This window comes from Apostichopus japonicus, chromosome 7 (assembly GCF_037975245.1).
Source record: "Apostichopus japonicus isolate 1M-3 chromosome 7, ASM3797524v1, whole genome shotgun sequence".
Lineage (NCBI taxonomy): Eukaryota > Metazoa > Echinodermata > Holothuroidea > Aspidochirotida > Stichopodidae > Apostichopus > Apostichopus japonicus.
In genome coordinates, this window is record NC_092567.1 from 1,813,066 (window position 1) to 1,837,861 (window position 24,796).

The 24,796-nt window shown below is 36.7% G+C and overlaps 1 protein-coding gene across 6 annotated transcripts in view; it reads left to right on the top strand.

The window, feature by feature from the left end:
* Window positions 1-24,796, top strand: part of LOC139969976 (uncharacterized) — a 95,657-nt gene that overhangs the window by 50,797 nt on the left and 20,064 nt on the right. For all 6 annotated transcript variants that reach the window (XR_011793844.1, XM_071975467.1, XM_071975466.1 and 3 more), the window contains 2 exons: window positions 11,583-11,791; window positions 17,967-18,043. Coding sequence is in view for 5 of the 6 variants with exons in the window: in XM_071975467.1 (XP_071831568.1) it covers window positions 11,583-11,791; window positions 17,967-18,043 (286 nt within the window). In the remaining variant the exon portion in view is untranslated. The remainder of the gene's footprint in view (window positions 1-11,582; window positions 11,792-17,966; window positions 18,044-24,796) is intronic.

Sequence of the window (24,796 nt, forward strand, 5' to 3'; positions counted from 1 at the left end):
TGCGATGCTATTCAAAAAAACCTACCAGAGGTTGTTGAAACATTACTAGTCTATAACTGTTCTATACTAACCATTAATGTGATTACCATCACATGGAAGAAATATCAGATGATGAACCATTCATTGTCCTTGTAAGCACAGTATGAACGTGACTTCCATTGAGAACTGGTAACTACAGGTGGAATAGGTGATCCCCTAACAGCTCGCTTCATAATTAACCTAATGAAGAGATAAGAAAGTGATGTGAATGAGATGAGTCCTAATTATAGGAGACATTGAGAATGTCAGTCAGAAATAGATACGTATGTGTCTCTGGCTAACTACCCTGTATACATGGACAATCACAGAGAGAAAAAAATACAGAGGAAGGAAAGTACATTTCAGTTTCCAATAACCAGGTATTACGTGTAAAAACAATTAGCCAGTTAAGCATCAAACTTGAACCGGATTGTCCGTTGTTTAGTGGAAGTGGCAGAGTTGTCAACAAGTCCCTAGCTGCAAGTCTCAAGTCAAGTCTCAAGTCTTTACCAGCAAGTCTCAAGTCAAGTCTCAAGTCACCTTGAAAATTTTGAGCGAGTCTCAAGTCAAGTCTCAAGTCTTTGGAGGTCGAGTCTCGAGTCAAGTCTCAAGTCCCTATGACCAAGTCCCAAGTCAAGTCTCAAGTCTTTGAAGTTTGAATACAATGATGCAGGCTATGAATAATGTAACAGTGTTCCAGGAATTATGTGGTATAAATTAAACAGCCGAATAGCAAAACCGGGGCACACGCCACGGAACAAATTACCTCAAAATTTGCTAGCCACTGTTTTATTGAAAAAGGCCAACTTTCAGGCCAAACAGCAGCCCTGGATGGAATATTCAACCAAGCCAATGGTAGTTATGGTAACGCCTGTAGTCGTCGTTGGGCGCTCGTAATTCGAGCGTACACGAAACCATAATTATTTATTATCGATATCAACTTATGAAGTTATTTAATGATTAAAAAATTGTGAAATACAAACAAGTCTCTAGTAGAAAAACCAAGTCTTTTGAAGACAAGTCTCAAGTCAAGTCCCAAGTCTTTGCTAACTTTTTGGGCAAGTCTCAAGTCAAGTCCCAAGTATCTGACAGCCGTGTCTCGAGTCGAGTCTCAAGTCCTAAAATTTGCGACTCGAGTCGGACTCGAGTCCGAGTCCCTGACTCGAGACCCCAATTCTGGAAAGTGGCATATAAAGGTGTGGTGCAGTGATATAAATGAGCTCCCAAAGGAGAGTCCAACCTCACACAAACTCAACCATGCATGGTTTGGGCCTGACTGAGAAATGTGTGAGATTTTGCACCTCTCTTTCCTATTGAGGAAAGAATGTCTTTTGAATTTCCACTCATCAGGAGATAAATTTTGTATATAATTTAGTGTGTCAGCTTTGGTGGATGTGTTTTTATATTATTTTTCTTCATTTAATGGCACCAGGCCCCTGGAGATTGCATTGGCTACATTGACCTAGTTACACCACTCTCGGGGGGGTCTCTTTCTAGATTTTAGATCACCAAAGGTTTATAAAGTACCCTGTTCAGCTGGTCAATAGCCATACAATATGGTTAGTTCTTTCTACAAATTTGGCAAATGAAGACACTTATAACCTCAAAATTTTGGGTTAAAAAGTTTTGAGATGATAAAGTCAAAATTTTGACTTTTGAGGTGAAAATCTTGAGATAAAAATTCCAATTATTGAGAAAGCAAATTCAAAATTTTGAAATTTGGGGACACTTATATTTTTTTTTTAAGCCACTGTACTAAGTCGGTGAAGTTAGATCAGTTTTGAGACCAATAAGATTTCTTAAAACCAACTGCAGTGACTGGCTCAGCAATGTTTAAAAATTAAACAAGCATAAGTGACAATTCTTTATTCACAGCTGCACATTCTCAGATGAGTAGGAAGTATTTCCAATTGTGTTCTCTGTTTATAGTGGCTGGACTTACAAGGGTACTGCAAAGCTCTCCAAATCTTCAGTATTTTCACATAGTTTCTGGAATCTGCTAGCAATTTTGAGCACATGAGGACATGTCAGTAATGGAAATACTTAATCTGATTTTACTCTGTGGAATATATAGCTGAGCCCTGGCCGGGTGCTGGGGGCTTCAGAAGAGCTCTGTAACATCTCTTCTACTTCATGTCCTCTTGTACTAAGTATGAAGCATGTAAATACATGTTAGAGAGAAAAATGTAATTTCTATGAAGTATAAATCTAAGCCCTGGTGGGAGTCCCTTCGGACTTTAGCTGAGGCATTTTCACATTTCAGATATTTAATGTTCTCTGATAGTGATTTTGCAGACCAAGTGGAGCCTATGAGGGAGGGGGGGCCAAGTGCTCACCACCCTAATGCCAGTGCCTGTATATGTTTGAATATGTTTATGTTAAATGGTAGTTAGCTCTCAAATATGCAAGGAAGACATGTTATCATGACATGATATTGATAAAGAGTGGCAGGGAAATTTAAATTCCTTAACCATGCTTGCTAGCCATCAGTTTGGTGAATCAAGTCACAACAACCAGATTTACTTCATTCTTACCATTCCTATGGAACTCTGTGCATCAAGAAGTGTAGGATACTGGAAGAAGCTTGATAGGTTCATAGGTCACGATCTCCTCTATCAAGTACAGTCTCTGTCTTCATAATTACTAGAGGGTTTCTTCCTACCGTTGAATTATTACATCATGGAGCCGTCAGACTGAGCCTCAGTGATTTCTAAATCAAAAGTGAAACACTAAACATGAAATCAAATTAGTTATTCAGATATTTTTAGACTTCAGAAACAAAAGTATACTCACTTACAAAGAAAACCCATGGTAGCAGTTCCACTTTGATCCAATCATTGATCATTTTATGTTAGTGATTAGTGTTTGGTTTCTGAAGCTTTTTGAAAGTTCTTAGGAACTTTTGCATTCAGATAGCAACGTGACACTACAGCAGTCTTTGTGAGCAATCAACTTTACATGTTAGTTGTAAAAGACCCCTACACCTTTAGTAAGTAAATTATGTAAAGGTGCATATTTGATTTGTGATATTGAAGCTAAAGATACGTCAATAGGAACTGAGCATTACCAGCACAAACCCTGGAAATTCTGGATATGTTCCAATAATTGGTTGTCTTTGACCAGCAAGGGAAGTCTAAAGCACTGCAGTATTATGGGTGACAAACTACAAAAATGTTTGTATATGATATGGGATATTGAATCTCAATCTCTGGAAAACCTTGCACTTCATTTGACCTTTACTCACTGGCAGGTTAGTACTTAAATCTACAATATACCAGGAGAGGAAACAACTCCAGAGTACTTTAAGAGTAGGTTTTTATGACTACATAGTTTGAATAAAGGCCGTGGCTATTCTTACGACTAGTCGTAACAATTATTTATAAACTATTCTTACGACATCGGCGAATTCATGCGAATTAAAAGTAAATAAAGCAACTGCGCATGTAGTAGGGGTAACCCTAACCCTAACTCTAACACTCAATCCAACCCTTACCCTAAACCTAACCCTAACCGGAAATTATTGTTTCTCCTGGTCTTAAAAAAAGTACTCCTAGTCGTAAAAATAGCAACTGTGCATGCGCAAAAGGGTATTATTGTTACAACTAGTCGTAAGAATATTTAGCCACTTTGTTGAATAAAACCTTTCAGATACAGTAGTTGGATGATCTCGCAAATGTAGAACACTTCCTCAATAAACTAATGTGATCAGTATTCTGAGGGAGGAAACCCTCTCCTTCAACTTGTAACCAACTAACAGGCTAGCATCACCATATTTCAGCTAGTCCTACATTGTGCTGATCCTAGGACACGCTTAATGTTGGCATTGCGGTGGTATTGAATATTGTAACTAAAACCATTGGACTAGGCCATCGTTAGGCTGCACTTTTCTTATATGACTAAAGAAGACCTAAGCCATAACTTCAACGTTATGATGTCCCTGTCCTTGTAGGTACATAGCCTAACAATATGAAAGGAAAACACGACATACATTTCTTCTTTGGCAATTGCAATATACTTAGTCTGTTTCTTTCAGTATCACCATCTGGAATATATTGCAGTATCTTCATATTAGTAAGCCAGTACTGTAGCTTCAGGGAATGACGTTAAACAAACAGAGAAGTACAAGTTGTACAACCATACAACCGTTCTTCAAACGCTGCTTTACACTGTGTCGTTGGTTTGTTTAGATTTTGAAGATGAGACTTGTTCAAGTCGTTTCATTGGCCACGAGGGAAATACCCCTCTTTTTCAGATAAATGATCAATCTTCCAATTCAAATAATAGCAATTGGCAGTGGCGTAGCTACGGGGGGTGTGGGGGCGACAGCCCCCCATGAAAGCTCGTCGCCCCCCAGTCGCCCCCCCCCCCCACTGGGATTTTGGGTGTCGAAAAAAAATTACATGTGCGAAAAAAAATATATCATTGGTCTGAATGGTCTCGAATCTCCATGATGACCACTCATGAACGACCCTTCGACCGCGGACCGGCAGTAGGCTATAGTTGCTGAAAACCTGACGTGACATAGCTCATAGGCCGAGAAGTCTACAGTAGTCGCACTGTACTGAAAACGCATGTTAACGACCGTCGAATAATATAATTCTTGCTCTACAAGACTACAGAACACATAATGTTTACTACTGAATCTGTGTGTTCGACTGTTCGGGCAAACTTTGCCTTTGTCACTCTTTTTTTTAAATATCCATAATCCCTAACATGCAAATAAATACTAATACAAACAGCCTATCATTATCTTGTAACCAGTGCGTATTAACTGATCAAACAAGCTAGTGAGCAATACTATACCCTTATAGAAAGGTGGTCTCCAGGTACTTGAATGCCAAAGAAGATGTTAATAGGTAAAAAATGCTGACATCATACACATGTTTCTCACATCATTGCTCGCGTCATTGCCTCAATACCCTGTTACATTTTCAATCTGGTTTTCACTTCTGGGACGTACCCTGATGCTCTTAAAACCACTAACAACCAAATTTTCAAGAAAGGAGGCAACACTATCATTGAGAACTACCCCCCCCCCCCCCGACGGACTCGAATGGACTGCTGGCGCCCTTTTCAGCTTTTTAAGCATGTTTTACTTCGCGATTATTGACTTTTTTATTTCACTCTCATCTACCTATTGACATTTGTCACATTTTGTTGGTGTAGTTTACTGACAAAATGCTCTAACGTACGGCGGTATTTAATTTATCGGCACTTAATTCTGTTGTACGAAACTCTTTCCAAGAACTGTACGGGGTTTTCGATCTATTTTTTTCGAAAACATGAGCACTCACAAAGATACCACGGGGATTGTGATGAAGCGCATGTACTTTCAACACCCATATAAACTTCCACTTGTCACAAATGTCGATGACAGATATTTATTCTTCGTTTACCTCCAATTAGCAAGGCCCGGAAAGCGTCATTTCCGGCAATCTAGGGAAAATCTTTACTCAAAAAAAATCTGTACGCTCCGCGCCAACCTGTGGTGGCGCTCCGCTTAGATAGTGTCGAAAGCCCCCCTATAGGCCATTCTCGCCCCCCCCCCCGACCAATACCCCTAGCTCCGCCACTGCCCGCCAATCAGTCTATCACCCAAATAATATTTTAGACGCAATCTAGTTCGGTCATTTCAGTATGTTACTTGGCTGAAAGCCCAGTCAATCTTTCTTTATTTTCCACACGCAATTTTCAGATTTGTCGAAAACTGTCAATGCCGGTGTCAAACTCACAAAAGATTTGTCATGATATTTCAAAGTAACTTACCAGATTGTTTTTTTTTTTCTATTTCACTAAACTCTTTGATGACCATATCATAACATGGGATCTCAAAATAAAGGATGTTGAGAAAACTTTAGAGCACCTAAGAAGGCCTGGGAAGTGTCATTTCCAACGATCTGGGAGGCCCTTTTAGCTAAAAATTTACGGTACGCTGCGCGCCAACTCATAGTGGCGCTCCGCTTAGATAGTAACAAAAAAATGGTCAAGCCCCCCAGAAAATGTTCAAGCCCCCCAGCGCCCCCCCCCCACTGAAAAAAATCCTGGCTACGCCACTGATAGCAATTTACAACAAAATGGCAAATTCCTTGTATCTAGGAGTGAGGTCTTCAACATTATGCTGCGAAATGTCAATTCATCATTTTGCACCTCGATAATTTTCTGGTAATTTTGCGTTCATAGAATCTTCTATAGCCGCTTGAAGTGTATACGTGTTATGGGTCGTAGCGTATAAGTCTTATGGAAAAGACAAAACAATACTTAGTTATTACACTGCAACTCACCAAATTACAATTTGGACGGCATCTTGACTATTCACAACAGATCTTCCGAAGTCCAAATATAAAAGGGGTCCGGCACTAAATATATAATAAAAACGCAATATGCAAATAATGAAAATATTTTGATGGTCTTGACCATTCCAGTAAAGCAAAGATAAGGGGCTAGTGTAAGTTCCAAAGAAAAACGCGTACTATCGCCTAGCGAAATCTATCGTGATAGTATTTCGTCACTACAAGTGTCACCAAGACAGCATGAAAATTAGACATGTTTGGCACTTTTCAGGATATTGTTTACTACGAGCTCACAAAGAAGTCAATATTTTATCATTTCTAAAGACTTTTGAAATGACGAGATGAAAGTATTTTGGTATTTCAACATTAATCAGAAAATTTCTAAATTATACACTTGGATAGAAGTCGGGGAGGGGTGGGAGGGGGGCAATGTTACATTCAGCTGAGAAGAAGGCCACTGCTACGAGTGTACACCCCTCCCCCCCCCCCTTACGACTTTACAAAAACATTGTTCATAGGTAAAACTGCATGGTGTATGGAGCCAATTTAAGACCTAATTGGTGGTCTAATTATGCCTCGGGGTGCACCAGTTAACATCAATTTTCAAAAAGAATTCAGGAGACGGGGCTACTGAGATTTGCCTTCAACAAGCCAACGACCACACCTCCGCCATTTTTAAATTCTCTAGCCTTTCCATAATAGTGTAGGACCTACCTAAGTCAGTTGGGATTTGCTCCCCCCCCCCCCTTGAAATCCTATATTAAAATGGGGGTTGAGAAGGGGTCCCATTCTCCTAGTCCTGCAAACCGATTTCAAGTAGTAGATAACCAATGCATCTGCCATTAAAATCAGTTACATGGCTACATGAAGGTAACATGCAATAATGTGTACCTCTTTGTCAGGCATTATTGTATATAGGAATAATATACTGGTTTGGCAACATGTCCACCCAACGGCTATTTACAGAATAACTGGACGCGAGCAAGACTGCATTTTCTGATTTTTTTTTATGCAATTATACAATAGTGATTTTAACATCGGTCAGTTCAGTTCTTAAACTTCACACTAGTATTTTTTAGCACAACCTTAATTTAAGTTTAGACAAAAATTATAGTCTAACTACGCCCCAGAATTGTTTCAGTCGGAGGACTCCCACAACCCCGTACATGGAATTGCATTCAACGACTACTCCACAGCAACAACATCAAAACTTTCGGATCCACATATAGTCTGACCATAAATGTTCGTTCCCCTTCCTAAATTGATCGGGAGAATTTTGGAATGTGAACCCACGTTACTGGGTTCTAAACCATACAGGAGAGTCGATCCGTTTTCAGGATTGGAGAGGCAAACTTACCGCTCATGCACTTAATCAGAAATATACACAAATTAGCCACAAGATGTACCTCCTCCTTTATGTTCTACACCCTTCCTCATATCTATGTAGACATGTGACAAATCACTTGATTGGCGTAGGAAGGGAGCAAAAAATGAATTGGTTGGGGAGGGGGTCGGGGGGCATCCCAATTAAGTAAACAATACACATTTTTTCATTATTGTGACCCACATGGAACACTGAACAATTTCAAAATTTCCATATCAAAATTTTAATTATTTTATCCCGAAAGTTTTGAATATTTCTGGGAATTTCAACCCTTTTTCAAAATTGAAACCCTTTTCTTGAAAATCAAATTTGTCTTAAAATTGCAATCTGTAATATAACCGAAATTCTCAACATTAAACTACTTTTTCTAAAATTTAGAACCTCTTCGATTGATTTCGACCTCTTTAATTCCCTTCGTGTAAAATGTCGATTTCTTTTTGTTTTAAATTTAAACTATTGAAATGTTGACTTCTCAACTAAAAATATTAGCGTTTTATCTCAAACTTGTACGTTTCTCTCGAAATTGCCATTGCATTTCTCGAAATCAAGATTTCTTTCTTATACAAATTTCAACTATTTTTTCTCAAAAAATAAACTTTTCTTGATGAGGATGGTAATAAGTAAAACGGGAGAAAAAAAAAGGGGGGGGGGCTACATGAATTGACTATTACAATTATTGGTTAAATGTCGACATAGTATTTTGATTTGAGCAATTACGAGGTACGTGAAAGACAAAACATCGTTACATTGCCTTAAACTCTCTTTGCTGGTGCAAAGATTTAGCTAAATAATCCAGCATTGACATGGAATGGAATTAATTGCAAAGGTGGTTGGGTGGGGAGGGATGAAAAAAGTCGTGTAGTTACATTTATTCCGATAATTTCATGATGATTTAGTGAATATATGTAAAAACAAAAATGTAACTTGACACAGACACGTTTTGTCTGCACGATGTGTCTGCAAGATGTGTAGGACGGAGCAAGGCTGTTCAATTTATGTTATTTCATGTAGGTTGTATTATTCATTAAACATGTACTCTTTAAATCATTTGAAACAGACGGTATTCAAACTTGTGTGTTTATTGCTTGTTTATGCATCCACTAGCAGATAATAGGGTGGGGAATGTGTACATGAAATGCTATTTGCCCAAATTTTAACCGGTGGTGGGGGAGGGGGAGGGGGTGCACGGGAACTAGCACCCTACCGCTTAGGTAGAAATGTCAATGATAGCTTGATCTAATTGATATAGGTTGTGTTGTATTATTTACTTCCTCGACCCCTTCCTTAAGACATACCCAATCGACGTCAGTTTTCAAACTGTCTGTTTTCACCGGGTATGTATAACGTTACATCTCTCGTACATTTACTTCTATTGGCGCCAAAATGTATGTTACAAATTTCAAACATCACCCGCGAACAGCTGGAAAACACCTGTATATGCTATTGAATACCTGTTCACATCTAGTATCTATATCACTGACAACGAATGTTTTAGTGTTACATTAGTGGAGCTGCAGAGTACATATTATACTCGTGGGAGACTGGGAGTTGTTTGTTACCATTGACTTGTTGAGTGGTTATTAAGATGGATTATTTAATGGAGAGGAACCACTGTTAATAGTTAAGACAGCGTTCATTGATCAGTGAGATAATTTGACGGTATGGTATAGAGGCATAGGCTAGAGGGGGAAAGCGGCCAGGCCAAACTTAGTTAGGCTATAAGCTAGACTAGTAGTAATACAGCTAGGCTATGTTAGAAAACCCACTCATCACCTTCGAAAAACTATAATTATCTACTTTTAGCGAGAGGACATGCTTAGCAAATCTAACTCATAAATAATAGAGATCTTAGCCTAGTTGCTGACTGAATATCAGAAAAGTCCAAGTTAAAGCATATCTTAACTATAAAGGAATTGAATAAAATACAATCGAGACACTGAGTTTTCTTTAGGGATCTTAAATTAAGCGAAGAATGAAACCAGCGATTAACATTCTAGGTGTACTGATGCCTAACATTTACTTCATTCTAGCTAACAAAATGTATCAATAGACAAACTCTAGAAACTTTGTTATTCCTCAAAAAATTTAAATCACAGAAAATGGTTCAATTCGATTTTAATCGTACATAACATAGCCTTATACGCATTAATACAAGTCAATCTATAACATTCCACAATTATCATTTTAATCACCTAACTTATTAAATCTACCAGGTCGGACATTTGAGCCACTTGTGTGAGAAACCTGCAGCTTTTTTACCGAGCAGGCTAACTGAAATAATGTTATTTAATAACTGATTAGTTGAATGACCATACTCCTGCCAATATACCTGACACTTTATATGAAATATACCTTTGTCAAATACTGTATAGGGCCCAGAGCTTTGAGCCTCTATAAAACAGTTTTCCTATTAAGTCTAATAATAATCAAATGCAATACATAGTTATTAAAAGGAATCTTTCGTCCATGTTTTTCCAGGAGCAACTAGATCGTGGTGTTCTACTGACAGCTGGTTTGTCTTAATTTTGCCCACATAATTATAAAAACTGTACGTCATTTACAAGCCAACAGACTTATGGCCACATGATGTTTAAAAAGTAAAATGGTTTTGAATTGAAAGTGCGCCACCTATTTTACCCTGCTGCAACTCTCAATAGCAGAAGTTCGCCAGAGCCGTAGCTCTAACGTTAAATGTTCCGCTAACTGTTCACACCCGATGAACTCCATGTAACAGAAGATATTTCAATGAAGACCCAATCAACCCGATTAAACTTAAAAGTAATAATTAATTAGTATAATTAAACCCTCAAGGATATGAAGTGTTTACAGATAACAATATTATTTGTAAAAAAAAATATATAATTAGCGGATGGTACTATTTAATTGGAAGAAACGATAAAGTTTAGAAAGTTAAAATCATAAGCAATACCCAATTTAGGAATATCTACAAACACAAAGAAAGAAGAATGTAATATTTCGAAAAAATCTACTAGAAGTTATGTCACACTCAAACCGTAACTTAGGAATGAATTTGATAATTAACTAATTAAACACAGATGGACATCATCTTTAAACAAATCATATTAATTAGAAATAATTATAATTCAAGCAGAATAGTCGGATTTGGATCAATAATGAAATAATTTGTAAATTAAATTTTGAGTTTAAGCCTCGTCAACCTTCTCTCTGGAAACTTGAATTTGATCTACCGTACATCTGCTTCTCTAAACTGCATTTTAATTATAAGAAACAACCTATTGATTTAAATATAATTCTTCAAACTCTCCTTAAACTTTATAAAAACCTGGTATCAGTTAGAGTAGAAGTTTCCTTTTCATGATTCCTATAACATTAAATTACATTTTCCTTCTGAAAGTTCTAAATAGAAATACAAATAAATGTGATCAATTGTTTTCTTCAAAAGATAGATAATCTCAATTATTATTTACCCATTTCTTATAAAATTATCAACCCGTCATTGAGATTTGTTTCCTATTAACTAATAAATAAAAATGTGTAGCCTCACATTCTTATTTTATTAAACCTTATACTAGCTATAAAAACTCTAATGAATAATTTAATTGTAAAACAATAAAACTAACCCTTTAATCCTACATTGACACTTTATTTTTCTCTAATCTAATCTAATTATTCTTGTTTATATTTGTCTACCCTTAAAATCAATCAATCCTGTATTTCCGTCCTATATATTTTTCCTTTTTACAAATAAACGTATCCTAAATGTCTTAGTGTATCGCTTTACTTTCCTTTATTTTAATTTCGCTATTTGTATTATTTATAATATCATAATAATTATTCTAATCCTTACCAATTCCAATTTATTTATCTATATCTACTCTATTATCAGTAACTCTATTCTTTCATTCTAGATTCCTATCTCCCGTGTGTATCTACATTCCTGCTCTCCTAGAGTTGATGAGTCTGGTCTGAACCTTATCCTTGAGTCTGGTCTCTCTCTCTCTATCCTGAGTTCTCTCCAGAAGCTGTGGATCTATGACGATAACAGGAGACTAACTAATGAAGAGTGGGCGGCCATCTTGTCTTACTCCTCACAGTGTACAAGTTTGAAGGAGCTGAGGTAAGTATTCCGGTGTAGATGTTCGAATCATCATAACAGTTAAACTGGGAATTAAGTTAATTAATAAAAGTTATCAATATTAAACTAACAAAAGAGAATGTAAACTCTGCTGTATTTTAATGTCAAGAAATTGGATTTAACTACTTTAGTTGGATTTATTTGAATAATTAGATAATCGACGAAGGAATTCTGTAGAATGTTATGATACATAAAAAAAAATATAATGGATTAATATGGAATATTTTAAGAGGGTGTTGGTAAGAGACGGGTAGGGGTGGGTGGGTGTTGTTTCAAATGTTCTTTGTTAATTTTACTATGAAATACGATTTAGAATGACAATAATGTTTATTGGGATAAAATAAGAGATATGTAAACAAGGTAGTTAAATGTTTATAATTCTAGCGAGTACAAGGAATATTCTAAAGTAGAGTTTTATAAGTAATAACTATTACATTTGACTGAAACTTCCGAAATATTTGTTTTTTAATTATGTACAATTTATTTAGGAATTTTTTTAACGAAAGAGATTTAATTTCGTTATTAACATAAAAGTAGTAACATGATGGCAATAAAAATAGCAATGACTTATAACTTATTGTTAAAAAAAAAACATAAATTTTGATCAGATTATGATACTCTAGCAAAACTAAAATGTACCAAACAAGCAACCTCCAAAACAGTTTTAGTTGTCGAAATTTCAAAAGTAGCTACTCAAAATAGGTTAACAAACTAAAACAAAATACAAGTTAACAAAAAAGATATAAATAATTGTAATTAAGTTAACCATAAAGTTAAAGTGTTTTTTTTTTATTGCCATAAATATCATTAAAGGCAAATGTGATTCTCATAAATTACAAAGGTTAAATTAAATCCATTCAAACTGCATCTTTTTTTTTAATATGAAATAGATGTTATAAGAAATAGGCTAAATTAATATTTAAGCTCATTATATTATATTAACTTTAAACAATAATGAAATAAGTTAGCTTGAGCCTCGACTTTGTATAATTGATATCTTTAAACTAAAACTGTTTAATATTTTAATATTCCTCGTATTAATGTTACTTCATACTTGATTCGATCATGACGTCCCTGCTTGGTCCTTTACAATTCATTGTTATGTAATCCTCTAAGACCCACCCACCCCCCGCCCCACCCAACCCCTCCTCTCGCTCCGCCTCTCGCCTTCATTGGTCAGATCAAACGTCGTTAAAGTGTCTCCTTTCCGTCCTTACCATTCTCAAAGTAATCAGTGATATCTTCAACTTATACATCTGACGTGTGACTGAAAAAAATAAGTCGCACCCTGCCACCCTCCCCTAACCCCGCCCCGCCCCCTCCACTCCACCGCATCTCACCCAAATCTCGAAAGAAAGAGAAAACTATTTAGTAGTTACATAAATGAAGTACCTGAGAAAAGAAAGCTGATTAACATATGTTATAAGTGAAACACCGCCATTCCAGGAATAACTGTAACCGCGGAGACAAGTATTAATGGAAATAACACACTTTGGGAGTTTCCTTGGTCTGACTATAAAAAGCAAGTATAACACATAATGCCTATTCCCTTTCTAGACAAAATACTTTACCCCAATCCCAGTGTGCTCCTCAGTCATTTTAGGCTCGCTCCCTCTGCCCCACTCCCCTTCAGACACCTTACCTGTACTAGCCACCACCACGCCCTTCGCCATCTGCCCTCCCCCCCTCCCCTTCGCACATTATCTTTTACAGAAAACCCTTCAAATCCATTCCGTTTCTACCCGATAACATCATCACCATTTTAGTACACACAGTAGGCCTACTTTGCTTCAACAACAGTTTTCTGCACAGACGATTGATTCAATCAATGTATTTCTAAAGGAAAATAACTTAACAGTAAAGATGACACACCTGGAACTCCCATGAAAACCTAATTAGCATAACAATAGATGACCTTAGGTAGTTAAAGCTAATGAATAGAAAGATAAACGAGCCACGCGTGTGTATTGTACACCTGGAATGTTGTAACTGTCATATAACGTAACCATGGAAACCAACCATAAGTATGTCAGTCCGTGTCTAGCAGTGGCTGGGAATAATGCATCATATCATGCAATACTGGTTAGACATATTTAATAGTCATTCCGTGATATGTCATATGCCATGGTATTACGACGTGTTCTCATTATTATTCTTTGTTTATATATTTTAAATGAGTAAACTTGATTTCCTTGGTTGTTTAATACATCCCTCACTTGCTCCTCTCACTAATTTGATAGAATGATTGTTTTATTCCCCTTTCTTCGTTTTTTCCCTTTATGTACTTCTCGTTGGTATATGGAAGTCTGCCTAATTAGCACATAATTAAATACCCCTTAATATAACTCACATATCTAATATGTGACTACAAACATTGCGGGTTCTTAATTGCCTAGTTTTATTGAGAACAGTTTTGTTCTGTGAAGTTGATTAAACGGTGGAGATAAAATATTGCTCGTGTTTAGCAAGGAGGAAGTAATTCGAAGGTTCATGTCGCCTTCTACCAAATCTGAAATATAGTAATAATATCCAAGTTAATATATTTCTCAGCCATAAATCATAAACAAGCAAAAACAACACAAGTAAGAAAACAAAGCACTTGAGATCCTCTCAGATTCGTTTGATGAGATCTTTTATCTATTTAAATATCGAATTATATACTGCACTAGTTCTTTTTTATCTACACAGAACAGGCGAAAGTGATTAAATTATTCCATCGAAGTTTAAAATGTATAATGGATAACGACAACTAGAAATCGATTTCAAATTTGCAACTTAAATGTTTTTAGCGAATTTAGAAAGGCTTAGAAGGCTGTCATCATCGCCCTCAGACTTTCTTCCAAATGGTTTACATTATTGTTATAACACACGCTAACAAAATGAAGTACAGATTTCTATCCCCGGTACACAATGAATGAACCTACAAGTTAACAATCAGAATAAACACTTATACAACTGCCAGGGTCATATCCAGGTCGTAAATATGGCCACGGTTCATTGAGTATTGTTGCTGAGAAGGAAAAAAAGAAGCAGTTATTCACTCGTTGAAATGAATTCATTGCGTCATAATTTGCAATGTTTTACATGAATCATGGTGGTATGCTTATTAAAACTGAACATCAGTAAATTGTGATAGTAACATGCATGGTCGACAAGTAAAAAGAAAAAGAAAGGAAAATAAAACAGAAAGAAACCGAAGGAGAGGTGTTATGTTCCTGGAAATACAGTTAGTAGAGATCTGTGGGTTATTGTATTCCTTCGGTCGCACATCCGGGGTTTTACTCCCGTCAAATCGTAGCGAATAGAGTGAAAACATGTAAAGTAATTGTGTCTAAATATCGCGAGTCTACGCTTTCAGAACGCCTAAAGAGAAAGATGAATACTCTACGCATAGACCTCTAGGCATAAGAATGCAATATAATAGTAAAGTAGAGGAGCCCTAATGTAACAGAAGCTAAGCTATCTTCGTAGGTATTTTACAGATGTTGTATTTTTAATTGTTTGAGATACTACAGTAGGCCTACCTGCATATTTATGATTCTGCGTCATGTTTTGCTTTGTTCAACACTTACTTTTGCTGGAAAAAAGTTTTAATTTCATACTGCAAAGAATCATATCTTTCTAATGTGCAATTACGTACAGTAGCACCATGCATCTGCCTAACTGCCAAACCTTTGTTCATAGAAAGTATTGATGTTGCAGATCTGTACTTTGGAGACTTGAACAACAATCATAGGCCTACTGGCGAGTGAAATTTGGCTAGTAGATTTTTAGTCACGGTCGCCAAATAGCGATTACTTTCAAAAATAATTGTCGGGCCTGAAAAACTTCACAACATGATTTCTCATGGTAGAAATCATGGATACTTTTCATACATGGTATATGGATTTGCCATATTGAATACAAGAATCCTAAATGATTGTGAGGTCAAATCTCCTATAGGTCACCAGAGGTCAAACTCTGAAAAACCTTTTACATGATATGTAACGATGGAAATCGTGGATACCTCTAATACTTGGTGTGTGGATTCATAACATTGAGTACAAGACCCCTATTGTATTGGAGGTGTGTATAGCCACGTATAGTAGACTGACCTGTGTTATCATGCCATATTGGAATTGTAACAGCTCATGGTTATACTTACAAGCAGAAGTCTAGTGCATTGAATTCATCGAAATCTCAATGCATTTTGCATTCGGGTTATCTTTAGAAAGGAGGGGTGGGGTGGGCTCCAAATATGACTTGCGTCCGTTGGGAGGGGTCTAAACGGGGAGAACACTTTTATTAAAATATAACCTTTAATAAATAGTTTTCAATGCTGTAGCAATATAAATTACTAGTTCAACAATTATTTCCAGTATTTTGCCTACATGTGTACATTGAGTTGTTATGTCCGCTATAGCCCTTACAGTATATATAACATTAATGAAATATTCGAAAGCGCCTGTTTAACCAGTCACTGGATAGATACAGAAAACTAACGATTGTAAGAAAAAGCTTTACATAAGAAATATCAGTATCAATGCGTTAATTATGCTAATTAGATACAAGGAACTTAACCTATATATTTTGTTTACATTGTCCGGAGCAGTGTTTTACATAGAACTGGGCAATTCAAGTATAAGGTAAGGTGATACTGAGCTAGACTTTAACATATTTATTGGATATTATGCACTATCTGTTACCGGTTAATTCCAGATAATTTCATTTCATGCTCGATAACTCAAGTGTCCTCTTGTTGTTGTGTGTTTGTAACAAGTGCCTTCATGTCTAAAAATTTGCTATTTGGCTTCAAAATAATAATAATGATAAAATATGCAGTTCAAAAGTACCGGTATAAAGACAACTGTTGCTAAAAACATTCAAATACGGTACTTGAAATTGTGGAAAGGAATGCACAGATTATTTATTTTGAGAGGGTTTCAGATAATTTGACAGTCTAGTGGTTTCTTGCGTAAAATCAAAGTCACTTGCTCCACTTCCCTTCAGTGTTTGTTCTTCCACCTTCCAATAAAACTTTTCTTTTGAGAATCAACGACGATGGCATTAGTGTATTCTTAACAAAGTATGACCAGGAAGTCTTAATAGCTCCTCGGTATGAAGGGGGTCAGATATTTTAGACACATGCAACTCTTCACTGAGAACATAGTTAAATAGGAAGATTCGATTGTGTAATGGTTAAGGTTATTATTATCAACTCCACAAAAATGTTATAATTTTGTACAATTTGATTTAGATCAATGACAAAAAAACAATGCGCGCAATGTGATAAAATTATTGAAGGTAGATATTGAATAAATACTTAAATAACGTTGGTATATCATATAATAGTAACAATTCGTGTTTAACTTCAACCCGAGATGACAAATTGTTGCGCCCAGTAAAGAATGTTGCTATGTCCTCGACCCTCCTATCCCTCTACCTTCTATTTCTCCTCCATTTTAGTGCAAGATTGTGCAGGTTTGTAATTCCGAAATTACGTTGAAAAATATAATTTGTAGCATCTTAAACTTTTCTGAGATTAAGAAACAATTTTCAGCTTTATAAGATTCATAATTTCTAGATTTTACATTTTACCACTGCAATCTAACAATCTCAGACATTTTAGGTCTCATTTAAAAGTAAGAAGGGTTCACGAGAACGATCTATATTATCAATCAATTTACCGAAAATAACATACGCAAAAAATCACGTGATCCGAGCGGAAAATGGCAAGCGGTTGTTACAAGGATTTGCTCCGTTTACTTAGTGTATTGTGTACAATGTTGTATTTCTACATGTTTGAACAACTTTAAATTAATTGATAATTTAAGCATACAGACAATTTAGCCAATTATGATCATGTGGACAGCTATACTTTTCACAGTTACTACCAGCCGCATATAATTTACATACAGTACAGCAGTTCCAACTATCATCCTTATTATCGGCAAAACTATATCCATTCTAATTTATTTTTCTTGGAATCGTTGAAACACGAGACTCGTGATTATAATTAATTCTGATCAGAATGATCACCAGATATGATTTATTACCTTGTTATTTGTTGTTTACTTTGTTTATCTTCATTGATTTAGTAAACAATAAACCTGACTAAGAGGACATTCCTCTACGTCTTCTACATCTTACACGATGATTACTCTACTTCTCTCCATAGGTTTGGTTATTACATTCTGCCAGACACTATTCCGATTGGATCCATTCCATCGTCCTTGAAATCAAGAAATGTGAAAGGTATTATCACAATGACGTCATAATGGACACATTTAACATTTCTTACATTTAATTAAAGGCTTTACGAACTATGTGAATTTCTTTTGACTTGTTGACTGTTGTTGAATTATATACAAGAAAGTAATGGATCAGCAACATATGATTGCCATTTTATATGAAGGAGACATCCAAACCAGACTGTTATAAGTGATAAGTCATATTCCTTTAATTTCGCTCGTTCAAAATCCCTGCCCTATTTGATGTTTTTGTGAGTAGCCATCACATTAATTGATGCTTTAAATCTCTTTCCGAAAAGTAGTGGTATCATACACTTTGGGAAACTTAAGTACACAGCGACAATTATTGTGTAAGGTTTTGAAGTGATGTTGTGCCCCTCGGAGTCTGTCAACACCCCCGCCCCCAGTCCCCCACCCCCCCGGCGAGCACACACATAAAAAACATCCTTCTTTCAATCTGAATTGCAGAATAAAGCCGCGAAGTTTAACTTAATTCTTTTCCAAGTTCTGCAAACGAAGTTCTTGTTTCTCTAAAATTGCTGGAAAGTGTATTACAAAATAAACGAAAACAAAACAGACCAAAAGTGTATCGGAACTGTTGGTGCTAGATGTATCGTACTCAAAATATACGAATAGGCATAGGCGTACGAGGCGGGGGCCAGGGGCAGACTGCCCCCCCCCCAGATTTCCAGAGGACAAGAAATTCGGGCAAAAGTCTTGAAAAATTTGGGCAGCCTAAGAGGAGAAAAAAAAAAAAAAAAAAAAAAAAAAAAAAAATATATATATATATATATATATATATATATATATATATATATATATAAATATGCAGTAGCTTGCCCGAATCTTTTTCAAATTTTTGCCCCACAATCCATGATTTTCTTTATTTAGCATCATGATGCCCGAATATTTCCGTGTAACACCGCCGTAAGCGCAGCTCATCTGGGCTACCACGCTTTTTGCACGATCAATTTTTTTTCTAACTAGTCAACTGTATGCCTGGACATTCCCGACATGAGTGTATATAAGAAACATTTTCTTTTTCATGGATGATGGGGGGGGCGGAGAGCCTACAAGCCTAGAAGTACAGGTTTATCATATTCTTTGTTATATTTTATACTTTTTTGTGAGACAAATTGCAGTCTCACCCGACACAGCGACATTATCCCGCCTACGTGTCGTTGAACAATGTATGTTTTTCTGGAGGTAGCTGAGTACTGTGTTAAAATACTAAATACGGTAACTAAATAGGAGCTTAAAACATATACTGCCCTATTTTTCCCCTTCAAAGTGATGTTACCATTTCTTCTTCTAATTTACCAAATTTTGGGGGAAGTGTAAATTTCAAAAACGTGAGAGTATAAAATAAATAATGTTTAGATGCAACTTGCAAGGCCTCAGAAGTGCCGTTTCCGGCAATCTGAGAGGCATATTTTGCCAAAAATTTTCTTGTACGCTACGCGCAAACCGATGGTGGCGCTCCGCTTAGATAGTGTCACGTGAACTTTCGGGCACAAAAATGTCTGCCCCCCCCCCAAACTGAAATGGTCCCGTACGCTTATGCGAATAGGTAACATCAGCATAAAGATTTTATGAAGGCAAAGATAAGACACTCGTTCTGCAGTTTTGTACAGGAACAGAGGGTCGCCAAAGCCGACATCATATATAGGGAGGGGGGGGGGGGGGGTCTGTGGTCTTTCCCCAGAAAAAGGGGAAGTTTAGACTTCAAATGATACCTCTGAGGCATAGTTTGACTTATAAGACTTGACTTATGTCCAATATATAAGTCTAAACGCAACATTGTGTTTTAATTATTTTTAGTTAGTTTGATATGCGTGGTGGTGGCGTGGCGGGGGTGGTGGGGAGACACCCCATCACTCCATTGATCGACGCTTGAAAAGAGTACAATCTACATGTATTGGCGAACATTAACATCCATTCATGATTTGCCTTTGAAAAATAATAATAGAAATAAAATGTAGGTAATGATATGAGGGAAAGCATTTAGAACTATATGGGAATTTAAACCATATTTTTTTTATATTTTATTAATACACTTACGAAAGTTAAGTACTCCCTTACGTCTACATTTCCTCAGATTCGGAAAATATTTGGATAATAAATGATGCAGCTTCCAGAGGCTTCGCCCCCTGAACCCCCCCCCCCACCCCTTAATGGGACATAACGCTAATATATTCGCTGAAAATTGAGTTCTTCTCTTAGATAGATTTGAGTGTTTCAAAATTTCTTCAAGAGAGCGGAAAAAATCTTCAAAGGGTGTAGCTTAAGTCCAGCGGATCCCCACCAATGTACTTGGAATACATTATAGATAACTATAATTTATTTATTACATTTGTTTGTGTTTTAGTGTTTTAAACTCGCTACGAGAGAACAAGGGATATCACCAATGCAAAAACTTCAGGGGGCTTCCCCTCGTGGAGCCAACCAGGGCTTGAAATATATTCCAGAGAAAGCCCCTCGACCCCGCTTGAGCTCTCAGAAACGTTCTATAGTTGAGCTTCTTCCTGACAACCCTACCTAAATATGCAGCATCCGGGGACTTCGCATCACACCCTTTAATAACATTAATAAACTGTGAAAGAAAATATCTAATTTACATTTTTGGTCTGTAAATCTGCATACAAAGCGAAAAGTGCATAAAACAGGATTAATGCGAGTACTAGTTTAATTTTGTAGCCATCAATATACATATTGTGTATCGATTCGGTACAGCTTTACATCGGTATTATATACTTAATGAGGTAACGATGTATACTTCATTACATTTAACGCGTGTTATCTGTCTTAACTTCATATTTTTGTTTGATTTTTGCCGAGATGCTAAACTGTCAGAAAGAAAAATTAAATAATAGAGTAACGACTAATTTTGCAAGTAGTAGTGAAGAGATGGATTCAGATACAACTCAAGTAGTATTATTCATCGGTCAACCAGGGACGTAGCTATGGCCTGATGATTGGGGGGTGGCTGAAATTCCAACTGGATGGGTTTTGAAGCGAGAAAATTCCGACTGCTGCCTCCCCCCCCCCCCCGCCACTCGTCAACGATCAGTTCAGAACTTTTCTCGATACATTTGTACCACTGGCCTTCACTTCACAAACTTATTAATCATTCTGGTTGAGCAAGTAAGCAACTGAGTATACGTTTTCTGCTTGAAGGCTACATAGACTACTAATAACTACAAAAGCTATATTAATGTAACAAAGGGGAAAACTGTTTTTTCTTCAACAAATTATATTCGACGACAAAGTGAATTACCAAAAAACACCGGGTTTTTTCCTAGCGCGCTTAATATTATTATTTGGTGGGGGGGGGGGGGGCGGCGGGGCTATCACTCACATGAACAATCTGCCTATCATTTTCGTCAAGGACCAAGATGATAGGCAGATGATAGGAGTTCTTAAAAATAAGTATAAAAACATACTGTAAAAACATACAGTTTTCAGTGGTTGCAGTTCTCATATAGTCCTTTATATCAATTCGATATGCACCTATTCGGTGGCGATATACGCCAACCCTTACTAACTAGTAATAACCTGATAGTTGACTCTACTCTAAGATGAATAAACAAAGTTCGCAGATGAAACAACTACAACCGTGACTAAAACTAGTAGTGTTTACGTGGCAGCCATATGCATATAAAATAGCTATAAAGGGCGCTAGTATTCAATTTTAGTCAGTCTGACTCTGCCAATGCGAAACGTAGCCGGGAAATATCCCTAGGGCGGGTAGGATGCAGTTAAGGAAGATACTAAGTAACGCCCACATGTTACATACACCAAATTAATTGAGAGGTTTTTCAACATCATGGATTTTTCGGCCACTGTACAATTGCGATAATCAGTTGTAACTAGTCAAACCTAGCCTAGGGCCCAATGGAGTTTGGAAAAGCCGATACATTGAGGAATATAATTTGTATAACAAAAAAATGAAGGAAATCATCAAAAAGTTAAATTTAGGCCAATCCTCGAACACTTTTTTCACTGCTCAAACCATAGTTATTTGATGTAAACCTCGTACCTTTTTTATGGTCATTACTTCTGAGGAAGATAATTGTATACTCCTAAGCTATACATTATTTTGTGGGCCCGATTCCGCGAACAAAAATAACAACTGATCTATTTCTATAAACTATATTCCAGTCTAAATGTTGGCCAAAATAGTCTTACACCAACTGTAACTTTTAAAACTGTATAAGATGTAATTGTCTGAATTATAAAATATGAACCAATTTTGGCAAAGATTCAAGAGTTCGGTGAGACGTACCAAGTAACGTACTGTAACGGTTACAACAAGTACTGACTAGCATTGGGTGTTGTAATTGTATACAATATATATATACCAGCAACGTAGCCAGGAATTTGCAAGGGGATGCACATTTTGCGACTGATATGGGGGAGGGGTCTAAGGGGAGAGGTTGTCCTGTTTTGAGCAATTGAAGGTCTTTAGATGGAATCTGGAGCAATGTTTTGCTAGTTTCATCATGATCATATGATATCATATTATCAGCAGATTTTGTTTGCGGTTTGAAATATTCTTTTAGAAAGACAAACATGATGCTCTTTTACAATTTTCCAGTAGGATGATTCTTGTTTATTGTCCAATGTCTGGACTTTAATACATTTGACGAACTTAACTGATAGATAATATAACTCTCGTATTTAGCAGTGTAATAATTATTTATAGGAAGCGCGTATCACGTACGATTGCTAGCTTAGCTTCATAACATGCTGTTCGTGCAACAACTTATGACGAATCATAGAAAGGATAAGAACGCACGTTGTCGTCGTCGTTGTGCATACGGTTCGTGACTCTCCACCGAGTGCGGATATTTAGGCTATATGTATTTTATTACGCAGTGGCCAACTGTAGGCTGGTAATAGGCTATAGGCTACTGGTTAAATTTAGCTAATTGCATCTGCAAAACTAAGTAGTTGAATCAGTAGGCCTAAATGTTACTACGATTATAATCGAGTTAACGGAGCTGACGTGTATTCAAGATCAAAAGAGCACTGACAAAATACCATGCCAAAACCCAACAGTATTTATAATTTTTTCGACACTGCAAGGTAGGGAGCAGTTGTTCCCGCTGCTCCCACTGGCTACGTCTCTGATCTATACTGAACTTACTTGAAGCTAGTGAACAGAGTCAACCCACCAAATAACAAAATTAGTACATAAATAAACCGAATTGAAGCTGGCGAACGTTGTACGGTAGTTCTTTAGGCATTAATTTTAATATATTCAAATTCATACGAAGGTTTGTATGGTGAAGTATAAGGATCGCGAGATACAATTTCTCAAAGTGGCAAGGAAGACGTAGTGAATATGACTGATTAAAGGTCAATTTTGACCTAACTTTTTCAAATTTTAGGTCATTCACAATCACAGGAATATATGAATAGGCCTAGGTGAATTAGAGTGCGACAGTCGGATATTCCGACAGTCGTACTCCAAATTTCCAACTATCGTCATTTTTACCAAGCTTAGGTGGTGAGACATCCCCACCCCTTCTCTTTAGCAACGTCCCTGCGGTCAACGCGTAAATACAAGAAATGATCATTATTATTTTTTATTGAATGTTTTCAACTGTATGGTCCACCATCTTGTCTACAGACGTCTAAAAAAAATTGTAGACGTTATAATCAGGCGCGTATCCAAGATTTTCTAACCCGGGGGCGCGACTTATTATCCATGGGAAGCGGAGCGCCACTTTCGGTTGGAGCGCAGCGTACAAGAACATTTGTGGTTTTGATTCCCCTCTCCCCCCCCCCCCCAGATCACCGGAAATGGCATTTCACGGGCTTGAAAATGGCCAACCAGATGTACACTTTTGTCTGAGAACCAGGTATTTCCCAATAGTTTTTGTTTTCATCCATAACCTATTTGAAGATTGTCACCAATCACACATCATGTTCGACCTCACCGCATCTCCTGTGGATCATCGCGGCCCACAATACCCGTCAGCCCCACTTGTCAAGGTTTACACCCATTATTTATTCAGAATTTGAAAATATACTTGTGAATAAATTCACTTCAAAATGTACCCATAATGTTGCACAACATTTCATCTATGGACAACCAATATAGAAGAACCTTAGTCAACCCCTAAGTAACAGATCGGTCAAATTGCACGAGTAGGGGAAAGTATGATGAAGAATGTTGGTCAGGGAATTTTGAAAATTCAGACAGTTAAGTTATGTAATTAAATTAATTGGTGTACAAATATTAAAACCTCTTATCACGACTACTATAAAACTTCGGGGGTAAATATTTTTGTGAAAATTCGGGCAATATGCTGAGAATTTTTCGGGCACCTACTGAAAGAAAAATAAATTGCAATGATGTAGCTAAAAGTAAATCAATAGTTTAATAAATCTCCTTGGTAATTAAAATAAAGTTCTTAGCTTGCCCGACAAATTCGCCATTTCGGTAATAACACGGCAAATGATTGCATGTAATTGGCATGCGATATAATAACCGATGCATGCCTACATGATATGTAAATTAACATGTTGAACGCAAAAAATGTGGTTATATTTTTCGGGCAAGTCGTAACAGCCCCCCCCCCCCCCCAAAAGTAATTGGGCTCCTATATGACTACAAACATAAACAATTGGAGGCTGTTCATCCTGGAACGCCATTTTCTGTTCATGCTCACTGATATGATGTGATATCTGCTGTGTGCTTTAAAATTTTGAATAATTTAAATGAGACTGAAATAAATAACTTTTATCT